This window comes from Ailuropoda melanoleuca, chromosome 15 (genome assembly GCF_002007445.2).
Source record: "Ailuropoda melanoleuca isolate Jingjing chromosome 15, ASM200744v2, whole genome shotgun sequence".
Classification (NCBI taxonomy): Eukaryota; Metazoa; Chordata; class Mammalia; order Carnivora; family Ursidae; genus Ailuropoda; species Ailuropoda melanoleuca.
This window is the reverse complement of record NC_048232.1, coordinates 90930986-90951175: the sequence shown is the minus strand read 5'-3', so window position 1 is coordinate 90951175 and position 20190 is coordinate 90930986. Positions and strand designations below refer to the sequence as shown.

The 20190-nt window shown below is 54.0% G+C and overlaps 1 protein-coding gene across 5 annotated transcripts in view; it reads left to right on the top strand.

Annotated features, from left to right (window-relative positions):
- Positions 1-20190, top strand: part of TTLL8 (tubulin tyrosine ligase like 8) — a 31538-nt gene that overhangs the window by 9071 nt on the left and 2277 nt on the right. For 2 of the 5 annotated variants that reach the window (XM_034644108.1, XM_034644107.1), the window contains exons 3-11: positions 2344-2482; positions 3269-3342; positions 5188-5316; positions 5893-6007; positions 7570-7692; positions 8926-9112; positions 14735-14883; positions 16895-17138; positions 19378-19813. In XM_034644108.1, the coding sequence (XP_034499999.1) occupies positions 2344-2482; positions 3269-3342; positions 5188-5316; positions 5893-6007; positions 7570-7692; positions 8926-9112; positions 14735-14883; positions 16895-17138; positions 19378-19813 (1596 nt within the window). Of the gene's footprint in view, positions 1-345; positions 389-2343; positions 2497-3268; positions 3343-5187; positions 5317-5892; positions 6008-7569; positions 7693-8925; positions 9113-14734; positions 14884-16894; positions 17139-19377; positions 19814-20190 lie in introns of those variants that run through there. The other 3 variants (XM_034644110.1, XM_034644111.1, XM_034644109.1) reach the window with 3 other exon arrangements.

Here is a 20190-nt window from a genome sequence, read left to right as displayed (position 1 = left end):
GTGCAGGTACCCCTTTGGGTCACTGTGTTTGTACCGTTTGGATAAATACTGGGTTTTTTTTTTCTATTTATTTTGTTACTGATTTCTAGCTTGGTTGCATGTGGTTGAGAACGTCATCTGCATAATGTTATTCCAGTGCAATGTGTCCAGACTTGCTTTGCGCCCAGCGTTTTGTGCATTTCCGTGAAAGCTGACGCGGGTGCCCGTTCACGGCTGTCAGGGAGGAGCCGGCTGGCTGCGCTGCTCAAGTCTCTGAGGCGCATGGAGATCTGCTCCGCGGGTTCTGCCGCTCACCGAGGGAAGCGCGTTACCGTGCATCCCTTCGCCTTGTAGCCGGGAGGTTTTGCCTTATGTCATCTATAGCCCCTTACGAGGGAGTATCTTCCTGGTGAGTTGAATCTTTTTGTAAATGATGGCGTGATTTTCTTTACTTTAGTGGTTTATTTTGTCCCAAAGGCTGTTCTGTCTCATACTTAGATCCCTTCACGTTCTACCGTCCATACGTGTGTGGTTTTGATTTTCTCTCGTCAACAGCCTAGGTTGAGATTTTAGAAATCCAGCCTGGCAGCCTTCACCTTTTACCTGGAGGCTTTTGCGTGTTTCTCTGTGACGCCCCCCCGCCCGGGTCCTCAGATGTCTCTGTGAGTCCTGTCTCCTTCCCTTGTCCAGTGTGTCCTGACTGCTCAGCTTCCCCCCTACTTTGCGCCTCCTTGTGGACTGACGACACTTTGGATTCCGTCTCTCTTCTCTTAGATGTTACCAGTCTTATACTCTGCTTGTCTTCCTTTTGTAGTTCCCTGAGGAATTTTATTCTGTTAATTAAAATAATCAGCTTTTTAAAAGTTGTTCCATTTGACTATAAGCGAGCTGGGGTCCTGCTGGGGCACAGGTGCTGACGCTCTTGCTGCGCCCCCCCTCGCAGCACCCCTCCGAGGCCAAGTTCATCCCACACCTCTGTCCTGGAGCACAGCCCTGTGGGGGCCGAGGGCAGGCTGTGGGCAGATTCTCTGCATGGCAGGAGGCTCAGAGAGGTCCTGACCTGCTGGGTCCTCCATGTGGGTGCTGGGACTGGAGCTCAGCTTCTGGCCCCAGACACAGCCCTCTTGTACGTGTTCCTGGGGGTGGGGAGCGGGTCCTCCCGGTGGAAACTGTAGGGTGTGTCAGCTACGGATGCTGGGTAACAAGCCACCATGAGCTTAGCTACTTAAGCATACCCATTTATTACCTCACAGCCTCTGCGGAGTCCTCTGCTCAGGGTCTCTTGGGGCTGAAATGGGGCATCAGCTGGGCTGGGGTCCCATCCAGAGGCTCAACTGGGAAAGGACCTGCTTCCAGGCTCCCTTGGCTGGTTGGCAGTATTCATTCCCTTGTGGCTGTAGAGCTGGTTTCTTCGGAGCCAGCAACGGGGAGGTCCCTGCCGCTTTGAATCTCCAACTTCAGGGACGTCCTGGACCCTCTTCTTAAGAGCTGCACCTGATTAGGTCAGGCCCACCCAGTATAGTCAAACTTTTGGTTCATTCAAAGTCATCTAATTAGGGACACCATGGATTTGAGCCATTCCCCTCCTGCCCTGCCCTCCCTGCCTGCTCCCACAAACTCACGGGGCACTAAGCTGACTGCTGACCCTGCCCTGCAGCTCTCACCCTCTGTACCCTGCCCAGGGGAAGGCGGCCAGGCTGTGCCTCAGCGGCGTGGGCCCCAGGGGCTCCAGCATGACCGTCGCTCTCCCGTCTCCCGTCCCTCAGCTGGGAAGTCCTTGGTACACGCCACCCACTGCCAGCCCCCTGCCCGTCCCCAGGCATCTGTGTCCATCTCCACAGTCACGGGCAGAGGCCCAGCTTCCCTGCTGCTGGCCACGTGCTATTGGCACTCCCGTCCCTCTGGCCCTTCTTGGGTGGTTGAATGGCTCTTCTCTCTCACTCCTCCTCAAACCTCAGGCACCCATCCCCTCGCCCCCAAGCATGAGAGACTGTCACCTCCTGGAGAAAAGAAAGCCTAAGAGTGCATGGCCGCTGGCCGTGATGCCTCGGTCCCACCTTCCAGACCAGGACCTGCACTGAGCCGGGGCTGCGCCCATGGTCCCGGCTGTGCGGGGTCTCCTAGCCTTCGCGGGAGGCAGGCCCATGAGTGAGAGGCCCACGAAGAATGAGCACGAGCCAGAGGAGGGCCCTGCTCCGTGCCTGTGTGCGTGTTCTCAGATGTTTCCCTGTGTTCCTTGGAGCGGGACATGTCACTCCACCTGCTGGCACAGCTGTCTCACTCTGCCTCAAAGGCTCCCCGCACAGACAGTGAACGGCCTTGTCTTTCAGTTCTTTAATTTAAAATATGCTCTTGCAATTTGAGGAAAAGAAGATTTTCGCCATTTACGGGCACTACCCAGTGATACGGGCCACCCTTCGAAGAAAGGGCTGGGTGGAGAAGAAGTCCCATTTCCTGCCCAAGGTCATCCTGAATGCAGACGATGACAGTGCGGGGGTGACTGGTAGAGTATCGAAGGTGTCTTGTCTCTCGGTATAAGGCTTGTTTGAGTGTCAGGGGACCAGAGTGAGCCCCACCTCTCCGGGGAGTGCCGTTCTGGCCTGCGGGGCCTGTGATTTGGGCCTCCCCTGCATGTGTAGCGCCCCCCTGGGATGGAGAGGCGTTGCCTTCCAGGCCTGCCTTCCCCAGGCATCCACACAGCAGGCCTGTGCTTTCAGAATCTGGTCTGATGGCTTCTCAGTGTCCCCCGTCCACGCCCACGACAGGCCTCCTCCTCCCGTGTCTGGGCAGCTGCCACCATCCTTCAGTGGTCCTGCCCTGTCTGTGCCTCCTCTGACCCTGTGTCCCCACGGGTCACCCTCAGTCACTGTGCCCGAGGCCCCACCTCCCACGCTGCACAGAGTATCTGCACTTTCTTGGCCCTGGAGTCTCAGGGGGCCAGCTCCCACACGGTGCTTGAGACCCGCGTCAACCCCGTCGCCATCCCTGCCCGCACCCCTCTCCACCACGCTCACCCCAAGGCTGCCTCTCCCGCCCCACACCTGGGGTCCCCGACCCTGCCACTGCACCAGGTGGAGGGGCCACGCGGTGGACACTGGGGCGGGTAGATGTCACCCGAGCCTGTGCCGCCCTGCTCCATCTCAGGACCCGCAAGGGGCCCCTGGGGATGAGTTGTTGAGCCGTCAGCAGGTGCGCCGTGGCCGTGGCAGCTGCTGGCTGAGTGGCGAGAGAGCCGTTGAGGTGCTCAGGCCCTCACACGCTGACGGCTCTCCGGGCGTTGTGTTTGCAGAACATAAACGTGCTGAAGGCAAAGAAAATCAAGAAGTGGCTTTGGAGAAGACAGACGACATCCATGATGTGATGGTAGGTCTCCACACCTGAGCTCCCGCGGGCCAGGCGGGCCTCCATCCCCCCGCCTCCTGACACTGTCACCTTCCCTGGGCCATGTCCTGGGGACAGATGGCAAAGCCACTCACACCGGGCTGCTGGACGCATGTGTGTGCATACACTCATGTTTGTGTGCGCTTACGTGTGTCCGTATGCTCCCGTGTGTAGTGCGTCCGTGTGGGTTCTCGTGTGTGTCCGTGTGCATCATGTGCACCCGCGTGCCTGCGTGTGCGTCCATGTGCATCGTGTGCACCTGCACGTGCACGTGTGTGCGCTCCTGTGCGTCCGTGTGTGTCACGTGCACCCGCGTGCGTGCGTGCACTTGCGTGCTGCCCTTTATACTTTAGTCTGACAGTTCATGCCGCGCTGGAACAAACGAAACTTATGCCAGAAAGTGACAACAGACACAATGCTCTAGACTGGGGAGGAAGGCTGTGAGTCCGGCATTTGGGATGAGTTTTGGGAAGTGATGCTGGTGGCCGGCTCCCTGCTCCCTCCAGGCGCTCTTGTGGGCATTGGGGTAGGGGGAGCCCAGTCCTGCCCTAACATGGGGTCCAGGTGGACTAGCCTGTTGTAGAGTTGTGGGTGTGTCAAATGCTGGTCTGCGGAGAATGACCCCAGGGTCTTCAAGGCGTCAGAGTTTTGGAGAAGCTTTTCCTCTCCTTGTATCTGTTTGGTAAGACTTTTGACCACACAGGTGCCTTGTTTGTAAACATGGAATCAGAGTCCCAAGGCCACCCTGGGTCTAGTTTCGACCCCACTGTGAGGTCCCCGTGCTCCGGTGGCCCTGGCTGCCTGCTCTGAAGGAGTGGGGGCAGGGGGAGGCTGGCTCCCACGGTCTCCCGGGCCACGAGCAGTGCACTCAGCCCATGCCCACGTGTGGCATGTCCCTGAACCCCACGAGGGCACCCACGGGGCAGGCGGCTCAGACCTCATTCAGCCACACACACGGGGGCTCCCTTTGGTGTGGAGCCTGCCCTTGCTTCCTGAGAGCAGGACCCTGGGTGAGCGTGGTTACCCCCAGTGCAGCACACGGTAGCCCCTCCAGGGACACCCGTTGCCAGCCTTCCAGACCGACAGTCACAGTTGGAATGCACACTTCAAGTGTCATTTAAAATCTCATTTCCACAGTATGGAGGCTCCTCAGAGAGTTAAAACTAGAGCTACCCTCTGACCCAGTGTTGCACGACTGTATGTGCCCAAAGGACACAAACGTCGTGATCCAAAGGGGCACCTGCACCCCAGTGCTTATAGCAGCGACGTCCACAGTAGCCAAACTCCGGAAAGAGCTCAGAGGTCCATTGGCGCGTGAATGGATAAAGATGTGGTCCATATTCACAATGGACGATCACGCAGCCATCAGATAATGAACTCTTGCCATTTGCAATGACGTGGATGGAACTAGAGGGTGTTATGCTGAGAGAAGTCAGTCAGAAAACCAGATATCGTGTAATTTCACTTGTATGTGGAATTTAAGGAACAAAACAGGATCATCGGGGAAGGAAAAAAAAGAGGGAGACAAACCATAAGAGACTCGTAACAAGAGAGAACAAACTGAGGGTTGATGGAGGGAGGGGGTGGGGGATGGGCTAGGTGGGGGATGGGCATTGAGGAGGGCGCGGGATGAGCACGGATGTTGTATGGAAGTGATGAATCACTCAGTCCTACATCTGAAACCGATTTTACCATATACGCTAACTAACTAGAATTTAAAGAAAAACTTGAAAAAAATCTGATTTCCTTCACTCTTAGCTTATATCCCAACATCCAAAGATACGGACCTTCAATGCAGGGTATTGATGAGGATTTCTTTCTTGCCAGTCCAGGTTGGTAAAAAACGAAATGCCGTCCTTCCTCTGGACGATCAAAAGGGACGTCGTTGACTATCACAGCCTGAGCTGTGACCAGATGCTGAATCACTACGGGAAGACAGCTTCCTTCACCACCAAGGTGAGAGGGAGGGCTTGGGGGAGGTTGGCGGGAGCAGGTGTGGGGCAGCGCCTGGCCTCCTGCAACTCCAGTGGCTGCGTTTGGGAGGGCCTCGCAGGGACCGGTCACCTCAGGGCTCCTCCCCAGGATGACTGCTGCCTGGGCAGAGGCCACACTGCCCGTTACAGCGTCCAGAGGCCCTCAAACCGGCTCCACTCACACCCCTAGTGCCCCATGCATCTCCCCGGTGCTTGGCACCTTTTTCCAAATGGGGCCCGTGGTGACTGTGCCCAGAAGCTCAGTCCCTCCTTCCTGAGGCCTGGGCCCAGCACCAGTTAGGGACCTGGGAGATAAATGCAGGACCTACCACCCTTGTGGCCTCAGATTGACCCGGCCTGCACATGGTGTCCCCCTGTTGTTCGAACCAGCTGGCCGGGGCAGGAAGGGCAGGGGGCTGGGGAGGGGTCTGCTCCAGGAAGCGCCCCTCCCAGGAGCTCTTTGGATCGGGAGCCGCCCGCCAGACCTGTGGGCGTTCAGGCTGGTCTGAGGGGACCAGCACGTGGCCTGTGGGGGCCTAACGTGCCGCTGTCTCTGGAGATCGGGCTATGTGTGAGCATGAGGAGCCAGCCGTGGTATGTCCAAGCCAACCCCGACTCCTTCTTCCCCCGCTGTTACGGCCTCTGCACTGAGAGCGAGAAGCAGGAGTTCCTGGGTAAGTTCGGGGCTGAGGCGGAGGCCACCTGGCGTCAGGGCCCCTCTGTGGTCCACCTCCCGCTGAGGGGCTGCGGGAGCCTTTGGAAGGGGGGTGGGCTGGGCCACAGCTGCAGGGCCGGGGACTGGCGGGGGGGGGGATGGCTGAGGGCCTGGTCCTGTCCCGAGACCCCTCCCCAGGGCTCAGCTCCCTTTCGAGGGGCGAGTCCAGACACTTCTACGAGCAGCACCGGTAAAGCAGGATGCGTGGGAGGCTGGTGGAGGCTGTGGACCCTCGCACCAGCAGCTTGGTTCTGACTGGATTTCTGGGGGAGGCTGGGTGGGGACGGTCCTGGGACCCAGAACTGAGTCCTTGTGCGCCACGGGCTCTGGCCTGGGAACAGAGGGAGGGTTCCTGGTTTGACCTGCCGAGAGAGGGACAGAAAGTGAAGGTCAGAGCAGGTGGGCAGTGTTCATTTGGGGGTGACCCGTGTTTCCGGAGCACCTGATCTGGGGGTCTCGGAGATCCGGCTTCCACCAGCACCCGTGCCGTAGGTCCTGACCCCACCCTGGGTCTCCCAGGAGCACACAGACGCAGGCAGGACAAGGCAGGGGCCGTGGGGGCTGGAGGTGAGAAGTGCAGTGGAGGGGAGGGCAGTGAGCAGGGGTCTCTCAGAGAAGGGGAGCTGGGCAGACACCCAGAGGGAGGGAGGTCCAAGGGGACCAGGCTGGAGCAGGCCCTGTACCTGCATGTCCACAGGGCCCAGGGCCTAGGAGTCAGCGCGGAAGCTCAGGGGTGTTTGTTCTGGAAGAAGGAGACTCAAGTGAGAAGCTCCAGGGCCCTGGAGGAGCTGGGGAAGGGAGTGCAGGTTCTGGATGTCTCCATCTGGGCGGGTGGTGGGGTCTCCTCCGTGGAGATGAGCAAGGAGCAAGTTTTGGTTTGGTTTTGGTGAGAAGGTACTGGAACTTCTTGCGGACCTCCCAGGGGGCATGGGTTGGAGTGGAATTGGGTAAGACAGGCCTCAGAGCGTGGGCTCGCTCACGGGGATGCTGGCTGCCTCTCCTGGCCCCAGAGAGCCAGGCCAGCCCCAAGCCCGGGTCTGCGGGACCCAGAGCTGCCTTCCATGCAAGGTGGGTGTGCCCCTCTGGCCGTCCACACTGAGAGCTGTGGAAGCCAGCATGTCCAGGGAGGTCCAGAGAGGCTCCTGGGATGGGGAGGGTACTACTGCGTCTGCAGGGGGCTTCTGTCCTCTGCCGTGGGGCTGAGGGCACAGGGAGCAGTAACGAGGACAAGCACAGGGGCCTCCATGGACGTGGCCCCGGGTGGGGGTGGGGAGAGCAGAGGAGAGAAGGGGGGGGTGTGCAGGGGGGCTGTATTAGACTCCCATCTTCAGAGGAGCCGGAGGGAGGACCAGGTTGGAGGTGGGGGCTGAGGGCAGAGCGAACCGCCCCCTCCAATGCTGTGGGGGCAGGAAGGGAGGCCACTGCAGGCTGTGGGGCGCCGAGGCTGAGGACAGCTGGTGCTGGCCGAAGTCCCTGGTCCCCGGCGCAGGCAGAGGGGGCGAGGCCTTGGTGTCCTTTCAGACGACTTCCGGCGCACGGTGGCCTCCAGCATCCTCAAGTGGGTGGTCAGCCACCAGAACCACAGCAGAGGCAAACCCAGCATCAGCGGGGAGGCCTGCGACACTGGCCCCAGCAACAAGAAAGGTGTGTGTGGGGCCCGAGGCTGCACCGTGCCTGGAGGCTGTGCCAGGAGGGACAGTGGGGCCATGCATCCAGGGTGGTGGTGTCCCCCGCCCCGCAGAAGGAGGCGACAGGGAATGGCTTTCCTGCATGGCGCAGGGTCACCATGGCGTTAGGCCTACGAAACCCAAATCAGTATTTCGTTGTTCACTTTCTTGGAGCCTTTCTAGCTTCACGGTCAGGTTGAGCAGAAGGTGCAGGGATCTCCCGTGTACGCCCGGCCCCCCAGCCTCCTCTCTCACCCCTCACCGATGGCGCATTTGTAACGATCGATGAACCACGTTGACACGTCACTGTCACACGGACCACTTTCTCTGCGATTGGGGTCAGCAGTTTGTCCTGTGACCTCAGCTCTCTGACGGAGCAAAGAGTTGTTGATTTACTTGTCAGGGTGGACTGGCAACTTCCAGGCCCCTTCTGTGCCTGACCAGAAAACAGAAGTGCGCATTTTCACTTTGAAACAGCTATTTTTATGTTCTGTGAATTTCACCTTGATACAGTTTAAAAACGCACATTGTAGTCTCTACAGCAACCACGTGAACGGCAGCCCTTTCTCCTGGTCCGCCGCTGCTGGGGCCCTGGGTCTGCGATGCCTCAGCCCCCACGGTGCCTAACGCTGCCCGCCCCCAGCCCCACGCACACTTGTGGAGTTGGTTTTGTACACCTTCCCAGCCTCCCCGTTCCTCCGGGCTCCGACCCCGTAACCCGTGGACTGTTGCTGATTGCCGGCTCGTTCTCCCTCGCGGACCAGGGGGCCGGGCTGCCTTGCGTGGGAGCTGGGCTCCTGGAGGTTCACTCTCACCTTGACGGGAGGACTCCCTGTGCTCCGTGCTTCCTGAGACCCACGGGTTGAGCTTGACTCCGGGGTCCCAGGAGCATGAGATGCTGAGGAAGAGGCCAGACGCAGGCAGCCGCCAAGCGCCTACCGGCTTGCGGGCGTCAGACGGGGCTGCTCCCTGCTCCCAAGTACCTACTGAGCACTCGGCCTGTGCTCAGAAAAGTAGAGGTTTTGTAGCAAGTTTGGAAGGAGTGCCGCGTGGCCGCCCGCGGGACTGAGTCTGGTTGGAGGGTGTGTGCAGCGGGGGGAGGTGCGCCTGGAGCCCAGGTTGGCTGCCCAGAGAATGCGTGGAAGGCTGGGGTGGTCTTTGTGCAGTGCCCCAGGCGGTCCCCGCTCCACAGCCTGTGCTTGGGTTTCAGCTTCTGAGAATGTCGAATCCAAGCTCACGGGCCTCTCGGGACAGCTCGTGGACACCGCATGCAAGGTGTGCCGGGCCTACCTGGGGCAGCTGGAACACGAGGACATCGACGTCTCTGAGGACGCCTCCAAGGACCTCACGGAGGACGAGTGGAAGGATCTGACACAGCAGTACTACTCCCTCATTCAGTAAGACGCACCTTGTCCCGGGCCCTCTGGCCGTGCCTGGGGCCGGGCGGCGAGAGCCAGCATGGGCCTGCTGGCTCACCTAAATGGGGTGTGTGGGGGCGGGCGTCACAAGTCGCCTAGGGAGGTCCCGCGTCTGGGACGTCTGAAGCACCTGTCTGGGTGTTGGGGTGAATCAAGTTAGTTTGTTGTTAGCCCCCTTCAGACCCATGACTTCCAAACAGTTTCTCTTATTTTGGGGTTGCCTTTCCACTCTTCTGATGCACACATTTAAAAACTCCATGAAGTCCAATTTGTCTGTTTTTTTCTCTTGTTGCCTGTACTTTGGTGTCTTATCCAAGAAATCATTGAGGAGTTCAATGTCTTGAAGATTTGGCCCTACATTTTCTTCAAGATTTTCATAGTTTTTGATCTTACATTTAGGTCTTTGACCCATTTTGCATTAATTTTTGCACATGGTTTTAGGTAAGGATCCAAACTCATCCTTTTGGTTATGGATGTCCAGTTTTCCCAGCACCGTTTGTTAAAGAGACTGCCCCTTCCCCATTGGATAGCATTGGCTCCCTTGTCAAAAATCATTTCACTATATACGTGAGGGTTTATTTCTGGGGTCTCTGTTCTGTTTCATTGGTCTTCTGTCTGTCCTCATGCCAGTAACACACTGTTTTGATTACTGTAGCTTTGTCGTAAGTTTTGAAATCAAGAAGTGTCTGTCGTCCATCTTTGTTCTTCTTCAAGATTGTTTTGGCTATTCGGGTCCCTTGAGAGTCTATTTGAATTTGAGGGTGGGATTTTCTATTTCTGTGAAAAACATCATCGGGATTTTGAATAGGAATTATATTGAATTTGTAGATCATTTTGGGTACTACTAACATCTTATACAATATTAAATCTTTTAATCCATAAACATGGATGTTTCTCCATTTATTTATGTCTTCTTTAATTTCTTTCAGCAATTTTTTGTAGTTTTTGTTGTACCTTTCACCTCCTTGGATAATTCCTCAGTATTTTATTATTTTTGATGGGGTTGTAAGTAGAATTGCTTTCATAATTTCCTTTTCATGTTGTTCCTTGCTCGTGTACAGATATGCAACTGATTTTTGTTTGCTGACTTTATATCTCGTTACTTTGTACTTATTAGATGTAACAGGGTTTTTTTGGTGGAATCTTTAGGATTTTCTACATATACAATCATATCACCTGCAAACAGATCATTCTACTTCTCCTTTTCTAGTTTGTCATTTATTTCTTTTCCTTCTCTTATTGCTCTTGCTAGCATGTCTATTACTCCGTTGAATGTTGAAAGTAGGCATTCTTGTCTTATTCTTTTTTTCTTCTTCTTTTTAAGTAGACTCCACATCCTATGTGGAGCCCAGCACAGAACTTGAATTCACAGCCCTGAGATCAAGACCTGAGCTCAGAGCAAGAGTTGGACACTTTACTGATTGAGCCACTCTGGCACCCCTTGTCTTATTCTTTTTTTTTTTTTTTAAGATTTTTTATTTATTTATTTGACAGAGAGAGACAGCCAGCAAGAGAGGGAACACAAGCAGGGGGAGTGGGAGAGGAAGAAGCAGGCTTCCAGCAGAGGAGCCCAATGTGGGGCTCGATCCCAGAATGCTGAGATCACGCCCTGAGCTGAAGGCAGACACTTAACGACTGTGTCACCCAGGTGCCACACCCCTTGTCTTATTCTTAATCTTAAAGGAAAACCTTTCAGACTTTCACCATTGAGTACAGAATTTGATGTAGGTTTTCATATATGGCCTTTATTATGTTGAGTTAGCTTCCCTTTATTCCTGGTTTGTTGAGTGTTTTTATTAGAAAAGGGTGTTAAAGTTTGTCAAGTGCTTTTTCTGCATGAATTGAGATGGTCATGTGGGTTTTTTCCTCTTCACCTGGTAATGTGGTATATTACGTTAATTGATTTTCAGATGTTGAACCATTCCTGCATTCCTGTAATAAACCCCACCTGGTTTTGGAGTGCGATTCCTTAATATGCTGCTGAGTCTGGTTTACTAGAATTTGTTGAGGATTTTTGCGTCAGCGTTCATAAGGGACATTGGTGTGTAGTTTTCTTTTCTTGCAGTGTCTTTGTCTGGCTTTGGTATCAGAGTAATTCTGGCCTCATAGAACAAATTAGAAGTGTTTCCTCCTCTTCCATTTTTTGGAAAAGTTTGAGAAGGGCTGGTACGGTTCTTCTCTAAATGTTTGGTAGAATTCACCGTGGAGCTGTCAGACCCTGGGCTTTTCTTTGTTGGGAGATTTTTGAATACTGATTCAAACCCTTTACTAGTTACAAATCTATTCATATTTTCTGTTTCTTCACAATTTAGTCCCGGTAGCTTTTGTGTTTCTTGGGAATTTGCCCATTTCATTTAGGTTATCCAATTTCTTGGTGTACAACTGTTCATAATACTCTCATAATCTTTTTTATTTTTGTAGAATCAGTAATGATGTCCCCAATATCATTTTTTATTTTAGTAACTTGAGTATTCTCTCTTTTCTAAGTCCATTGAGCTAAAGGTGTGTCAATTTTGTTGATCTTTTCAAAGAACCAACTTATAGTTTAATTAATGTTCTCTATTTTGATTAATTCTGCTCTAATCTTTATTGATTAATTCATTCCACTAGCTTTGGGTCTAGTATATTCTTTTTCTTGTTTCTTAAGTTGCAAAGTTAGGCTGCTGTTTTGGGACTTTTCTTGTTTTTTAATGTAAGCCTTTATAGCTGTCAGTTTCCCCTTTGGCACCACTAGCAATCCCATATGCTTTAGTATGTTGTATTTTCATTTTCATTTGTCTCTAAGCGTTTTTCTAATTTCCTTTGTGATTTCTTCTTTGAGCCATTGGTTATTTAAGAATGTGTCAATTTTGTGAGGGAGCCTGGGTGGCTCAGTCTGTTGAGTATGGGAGTCCTTATCTCAGCTAGGGTCTTGATCTCAGGGTCAGGAGTTCAAGCCCAGCTTTGGGCTCTACCTGTGAAGCCTACTAAAAAAAAACTTTCTTAAAAGAGAATGTGTTAATGTCCACAAATTTGTTTCTCCACTTGATTAGATCTTTTAACATGTATGTCAATGATGTTTTATAACTTTCGGTGCCCAAATCTTTTTTTTTTTTTTTTTTTTTTTAAAGATTTTATTTATTTATTCGACAGAGATAGAGACAGCCAGCGAGAGAGGGAACACAAGCAGGGGGAGTGGGAGAGGAAGAAGCAGGCTCATAGCAGAGGAGCCTGATGTGGGGCTCGATCCCATAACGCCGGGATCACGCCCTGAGCCGAAGGCAGACGCCCAACCGCTGTGCCACCCAGGCGCCCCTCGGTGCCCAAATCTTGCATTTCTTTTGTTAGATGTATTCCTATGTGTTTCATTCTTCTCGATATTATGAATGGAATTGTTTTCTTAATTTTGTTTTAGGATTTTTTGTGGGCAGAATATAAAAATATAATTGATTTTTTAAAAGTTTTTATTTATTTTAGAGAGAGAGAGAGGCGGGGGAGGGGCAGAGGGAGAGAGAAACCCAAGCAGACTCCACGCTGAGTGCAGAGCCCAACACGGGGCTTGATCTCACAACTCTGAAGCCAAGAGTCAGAAGCTCAACCGACTGGGCCCCCCAGGCCCTCCTATAATTGGTATTTTTATATTGATCTTGTAACTGTAGCTTTGCTGACCCCTTTGTTCGTTCTAGTACTTCGTACTGTGTGTGTTCCATAGGATTTTCTACGTATAGGCTATGTCATCTGTGAATAAAACAATTTTATTTCTTCATGTCCAATTTAAGCTCCAGGAACTCAAAGTTGGCTTAATATTCAAAAATTGATCGGTGGGATATTAGTCACCCTTAAAAAGGAAGTTCTGGTCCTGCTATAGCATGGGTGAACCTTGAGGACATTGTAAGTGCAAAATACAAATATTGTGTGATTTCACTTATATGAGGTACTTAGGGTCAAAGTCACAGAGACGGAAGGTAGATGGTGGTTACCAGGATCTGCGGGAGGGGATGGGGAATGAGTGTTTAATGGGGACAGAGTTTCAGTTTGGAAGATGAAAAATCCTGGGGGCAGATAGGGGTGATAGTTGCACAATATAAATATTCTTTTTTTTTTAAGATTTTATTTATTTATTCGACAGAGATAGAGACAGCCAGCGAGAGAGGGAACACAAGCAGGGGGAGTGGGAGAGGAAGAAGCAGGCTCATAGCGGAGGAGCCTGATGTGGGGCTAGATCCCATAACGCCGGGATCACGCCCTGAGCCGAAGGCAGACGCTTAACCGCTGTGCCACCCAGGCGCCCCGCAATATAAATATTCTTAATACTATTGAACCTCACACTTAAAATGGCAAATTTTATGTTATATATATTTTACAATAAAAAATAGAAAAAATGTCAATTGGTAGATTCTATCACATTTACAGAATAAAGAAGAAAACTCTAAAGCTAACATATTTCTTAATGGTATGTATTGAAAGTGTCCTCCTTGAAATCAGAATGAGACAAAAATGCCCACTATCATAACCGCTATTCATATGGGCTGAATGGTCTGTTTAGTTTAATCGTACAGAAAAAAAGAAAATAAAAGGCATAAGATCAGAAAGAAGCAAAACTATTTACTGATGACCTGATTATGCACATAGAAAATTTTAAAAATCACACAGAAAGTTACATGAGTTTAGTGAGGTCAGTAGGCACCAGGTCGTGTCCGTATACACCCACAACAATCATAGAATGGAATTCTAAAAATGTAATCTATAATAACATCAACTAACAAATATCCAGAAAATATATTATTATATAATAATATAAACCGAAGACCCTAAACAGAACATTATTAAATTTAATAGAAATTAATGACCTAGTAAGTGTGTTTAATGAAACCATGTTCATAAATTAGAAAACTCAGTGGTATAGAGATTTTTTTTTCTTCCCAAACTAATCTACAGATTCAACGTAATCTCAATCAAAATCTATGCAGGGATTTTTCTTACGGGCTTGAGTGGGAGGAAATGACAAACTGATTCTAAAATTTATTTGGAAGTACAAGTGATTTAAGGAAAGCCAAGACAACCTTGATCAAGAAAAACAAAATTAGGGAACTTTTACCCGTATTTCAAGACTTAAGATAAATGTACCGTCACCCAGACGGGGTGGCATTGGGCTACAGGGCGTTACCAGACCATTTTCACGGAACAGTGTCTAAATGCAGATTGTCATGCACATGGGCACGTAGGACCAACCCTTAGGAACGGTTAGTCCTTGCACTAAATGGTGCCTGAGCAACGAGCATCCTTGTGAACAAAAAAGGTGTACCTTGAATCCTGTCTCCTAAACACACAAAGATTAATTTGAGATGCATCATGTGATATGTGAAAGTTACAAAAAAGGAAAACATTGGAGTATATCTTCGTAACCACAAGGAAGACAAAGATTTCTTAAATAGTTCACTAAAAGCACTAATCATAATAGAGCAAGTTGATAAATTGTACTTCATTGACATGAAAAACCGTTTATGAAGAAACACGACACGGAGAATGGAAAGACAAGGCACAGGGTGGAGGGACACACTACACGCATATCCCACAGAGGTCTCACGGCATCTCACGGGCTCTCTGGATCTTGCTTTGTAGTGGTGACGCGTTCATCTCCGATTCGAGGAATCACTTTTCGCAGTGCCAGGCTCTGCTGAATAAAATCACGTCCGTGAACCCTCAGACGGACATCGACGGGCTTCGGAACATCTGGATCATAAAGCCTGCAGCCAAGTCTCGTGGCCGAGGTGAGTCGGAGGCTGGGCGCGGCAAGGCGGCCACCTGTGGCCCCCCGGAGCCAGCGTGAGCGCCCAGGCGCAGGTGCGCAGCTCGGGGCTCTCCGCGGGGCGGGCCCACTTCCGAGGTCTGCTAAAGAACTGGAATGTTCCTAAGTTAAACTGGGCTGTGCTTTCCTTTTTACATTACCTCGCCCAGTCTCGGCAACAGGCTTACCCTAGCTGCTTGGGTGGATGGAGGACTTCCGTCTCCAGAAACAGCGAACCCCCTTCCTTACTCAGCTGCAAGCGCCAGGCTCTCTTGGAGACCCCTCCTGAAGGCCTGTACTCTTTGTCTGTGCTTTTGTCTGATGGCTCAGGTTTTGTACCTCGTCTTGTGTCGTAGCTAGGACTGTGTCCTCTATTCCTAACGGTGAGTACCGTGTGTTCTTTTTAAAACAGGGGCTTCGAGGTTTTTAAATCGTATTTGTGTTGCCAAAGGACCAGCCTCCGATTGCATTTGCCAGTTTCCTGTGAGGGGTGGTTTCCCCCTTGGCTCTGACTTTAGCGCTAAGGTGACTTATTCCGGGTCTTTCCTGTGCAACAATGAAAGCCCTAAGGCTATGCCCTCTCCCGCAGGACGGCCCTCACTGCTTGTTTGTGTCCTGTGATGTCCTCACTTTTCTGAGTATCTGAGTAGACTTCAGTTTTGTTTTTTGTGTTTTTTGTTTTTTGATATTTAATTTTCCCCTTGGGTTATTTGAGGAGTTTTTTTGTTGTTTTAAATTCATAAGTGGTTAATTTTTATGTGATTTAAAAAAATCTTTATTAATTTCTGATGTTACTGCATCTGACCTGAAACACTGTCTTTCCTGGCCTTCCCCCCACCGTCTTCTGAGCGCCCGCCCTCCGGGGTCGGGCCAGTGCTCCTCTCTGGGCTCTCTCCTGAGCCTGCTGCTCTTGGTGGTGGCGTCCCTCCTTCTGTCCTTCAAGGCTGACCTTCCTCCCACTGCAGATGCCTGCATCCCAGGCACACTATACGGACACATCAGACCCGGCTGCTCGAATCCAAATGCAGTGCTTTCTGGCTGGGCCCCTTCCTGCTCTGAGCCCAGGATAACTTCAGAGGTTTGCTGCTTTGCCCAATCTTTCATTTCAGGATGGCAAGGTCTCAGCTTACAGTTGAAGAGACTAGATTTACATTTTTGTGGGGACAGCCCCTCTCATGTGTTGCTATGCCTTGTGCCTCGGGGCCTCTGCACATGGTGCTCCCCTTCGGCGACGTATCAGTCGGGATAGGCCAGACTGTGCTGAGTAACAAGTAGTCCCCAAACCTCAGTGGCCGTCAGTGAGACCAGTTCGTCTCTACTAATCCTTGTCCATTATGGGTTGGCATGAGAAGATAGTTGGGGGGGGGTTCACCAAAGTCCCCCTTCCCCCTCCAGGCTTCAGGGTTGTCATGGCAGAGAAAGAGAGGGCTGGAGGGTCTGGTGATGACCCAAGAGATGAGAGGGATGCATGTCATCTCTACTCAGACGTCACTGGTCACCTTAGTCACATGGCCGAACTCTGGGGGCTGAGGCCGAGAAGTTGCCAACCCTCCTGCTGAGTGAAGGAGGACCGGAATTCGAGTACTGATGTGCGGCACCTTGGGAGTGAGGCCTCACCAGACCCCAGGTCCCTGGACACCTACCGCCCCTGTCTGCTGGTTCCCTGAGGCCCACAGAGCTTCCCTGCCCCCTGTCCACCCCACACCCAGGGCTGGTGCTCAGCCACCCCTCACTGGCTGCCTTTAAACATGCCTCTGTCCCCACCCCTGCCCCTCTCCATTCTGTGTCCTCTCTTAAATCCTGGGGGCTGGCCCCTGCTGGGAGAGCCTGGGGGTACGGCAAAGGTTGTGGCCTCCGCCGTGAGGGCAAAGCCTTCCCTGCCCGGCCACCCAGCTCTGCTGCCGACCGGCCCTGGATCAAAGCCATCTTGGGTCTCAGGGCCGATGCCGGACCACGCGTGCCGTGCCCTGGGGCTGAGTGGTGACCTCTTGCAGATATCGTATGCATGAACCGAGTGGAGGAGATCCTGGAGCTGGTCGCTGCGGACCCCCTGTCTGCCAAGGACAACAAGTGGGTGGTTCAGAAGTACATCGAGACCCCACTGCTCATCTACGACACCAAGTTCGACATCAGGCAGTGGTTCCTGGTCACCGACTGGAACCCCCTGACCATCTGGTTCTACAAGGAGAGCTACCTGCGGTTTTCCACACAGCGCTTCTCCCTGGACAACCTGGACAGGTCCGTTGGCACGTCAGCTTGGTGCCGGCGGGTGCCGGGGGCACAGTGTGCGCCCACAACAGCTGCGGGAACGGGGTGGGGTGCCAGGCCACGTCTGCTGACCCCCTCACCACCGGAGGCACAAATGAGCAAGCAGGCTCGGGGAGGGTAAATGACCTCCGTCCCCGAGGAGTGGGCCCAGCCCAGCCTGCTGTTCCTCGCAGCCCGCGCTCTGCACCCATAAGGCGTGCATCTTCTCCAGAAAACCCTAAAGCTCCATGTGCCGTGTGCCCACAAGGTGCCCCGCATGGCCCAGGGAGGACACATCTCGAGGGAGGTCAGAGCCACCGCCGGTGGGGGGTGCTGCCGGCCTGCTGGGAAGGCTGAGCGGCCGGCTGTGCTCTCACGTGACCTTCAGCCGGTCAAGCCTGAGTGTGTTACTCTCCCTGGGGCGCACTGTCCTCCTCTCTGGCCCCGGCACCTTTGGAGGCTCCCGGGGGACATCTGCCTTGCCAGCCCCTCAACCCCCCTCAGCAGTCCCTGTAGGGCCTTCTCTTTGTGAGCCCCGAAGTCCTGGGGTGGGGGTCCTGCAGACAGCTGGGGGAGGTAGGGGGGCAGCCCTGACGAGGCATCCTGTGGGACGTGAGGATGGCCTGAGGGGTCCTCTGAGGACCCCAGCTGTGCCGGACAGGACAAGAAGTGGGGAGCACCTGAGCCAGAAAAGGCCAGGACCGTATGGGTTGCACCCCACATCCCAAGTCTCCTGGGGGGCAGGGTCCTGGGTAGGGTGCCACGTGGAGGTGCTGGGCAGAGGCTCAGACATCCAGGAAGGGGGTGCCAGGGGTGGGGGAACGCACGCCTCGCCAGGGTCTCTGAGTGGGCAGGACGTGTGTGGCAGGGATGGCAAGGCCCCTCTGCAAAGCCTGCGGAGTGAGGCAGAGAATTTCCCTCGCCGCTGTCCAAACCAGGGGCTTCCTGTTCAGCCTTGCGACCCCCTGCGCTGTGTGGGGCTGGGTGCCGAGGCATCTTGACCAGGAGCTTTACGGGGGAGTTGTGCAGAAGTGAAAGGGCACGCTGGGCATGGGGCCTACTTAAGAAAGGGGGTGGCGCCTGGGGGGCTCAGGTTAAGGTCTGACTCCTGGTCTCCACTCAGATTTGAGACCGCTGAGAGCTGTTCAGCTGATGTCTCAGGCATGTTAGCTGTGCCCCCAGGTTAGGCACTGTGGCCACACCAAGAGTCACACCTGGCAAGTGACACTTGGAGTCACACTTGTCAGGAGCAGGCTGTTGGGGAGAAGTGGTTCTGGCTGGCAGCTCCTGGAGTGAGTTCGTCTCTGCCAGGCCACCAGGGCCTGGAGGAGGGGTCCTGGAGCTCACAGCACAGGGAGCCCCTTCCAGCCCTCCTGCCCCAGCCCCAGGCCACCGGACCCACCAAGCCATGACGGGGTGCCTGGCAGATCTCTTGCCGTCTCTGAGCCCCATTTCTCCATCTGGGACCATAACCCTCACCCCAGGCAGACAGGAGATTCCCTGAAATCGTTTCCGATTGGACATGGCCCAGCCTCCGGTGTACCGGCCAAAATTAATGGAGGGAGTGCCATGTTGGCACTGTGGGTCCACTACCCTAATTCCACTGATCTCGGGTCGCAAGGCCCCTCTGTCCTCTGGAAGTATGACCTCTCCAGGGTCCCAGGGATGGGTCTTACTACACAGAGCCACATGGCTCACCTGTTTCAAAACCTGTTTGGAACAAGGCAAGAGCGTAAATTAACGAATCATAGTTTCACAGAGGCTCTTTCTCACTTTGTCTCACCAGACCAGCTCTGCAAGTGCCACATCTCTACTGCCGGGTGCAGATGGGGAAACTGAGGTTCTGGGAGGTGTTACTTCTGGAGCGCCCGGAGCTATCAGAGCCCCTCCTGCAGCCGCCCTGGGGCGGGGGGCGGGGTCTCAAGAGCAGAGTCTCTGAGGGCGGGGTTAGCGGTGGCCTGGGGGTCCGTGGGGGCAGAGGGTCGGCAGGGGTGGGATGTCGGGGGAGGTCTCTGCATGGGCATCGGGATAGGTGGGGCGCAAGGGTTCTGGAGATGGGGTCGCGGGGTCCGGGGTCGCAGGTCCCAGTGTGGAGACGGGGTCCCAGGTCGCGAGTGGCGGAGGTCTGGGGGTCCTGGGGCAGGGCAAGGTGGGGTGGCGGCCGGGGGCGGGCTGCGCGTCCAGAGTCCCGGGGGCCGCCGGCCTGACTGCGTGGCCTTGCCTCACGCAGCGCCATCCACCTGTGCAACAACTCCATCCAGAGGCACCTGAAGAACGACAAGGACCGCAGCCCCCTGCTGCCCTACCACAACATGTGGACCAGCACCAGGTTCCGGGAGTACCTGCAGAAGAGGGGCCGCGGGGCCGCGTGGGCTGGCGTCATCTACCCCGCCATGAAGCGGGCCATCGCCAACACCATGAGGGTGGCGCAGAACCACGTGGAGCCGCGCAGAAACAGCTTCGAGCTGTACGGGGCCGACTTCATCCTGGGGCGCGACTTCCAGCCCTGGCTGATCGAGATCAACTCCAGCCCCACCATGCATGCGTCCACGCCGGTCACGGCCCAGCTGTGCGCCCAGGTGCAGGAGGACACCATCAAGGTGGTCGTGGACCGCAAGGTCAACCGCAACTGTGACATCGGCAACTTTGAGCTGCTGTGGAGACAGGTGAGGGGTGCGGGGCCAGGGGGTTGGGGGCAGAGCCAGACACCTGCTCCGGCCCTTCCGTGGCTGTAGCCACTTCAGGCAAAGGGAGCAGGCAGTAACTCGGGTCGCCCCAGGGACTCGCCTGGCCCCAGCCGGCCTTCAGCACTCTCCTTCACTCCCTCTCCTCCCTAGCCAGCCCCAGCTCTGTGGTCACACCAGACCGGGAGGCCCCCTGCTGGACCGGTGGGAGGTCCATGGCCTCCAGGCTCAGAATCTAGGCTGGTCCTTTCCAGACCTGCAGTGTCCTCGCTCCTCCTGCCTGGTGAAAACTGTGTCCTCCTTCAGGGGTCCGGCCAGTGCCTGCTCCCTGCTGGGAGCCTTCCTGCAGGCCAGGCGGC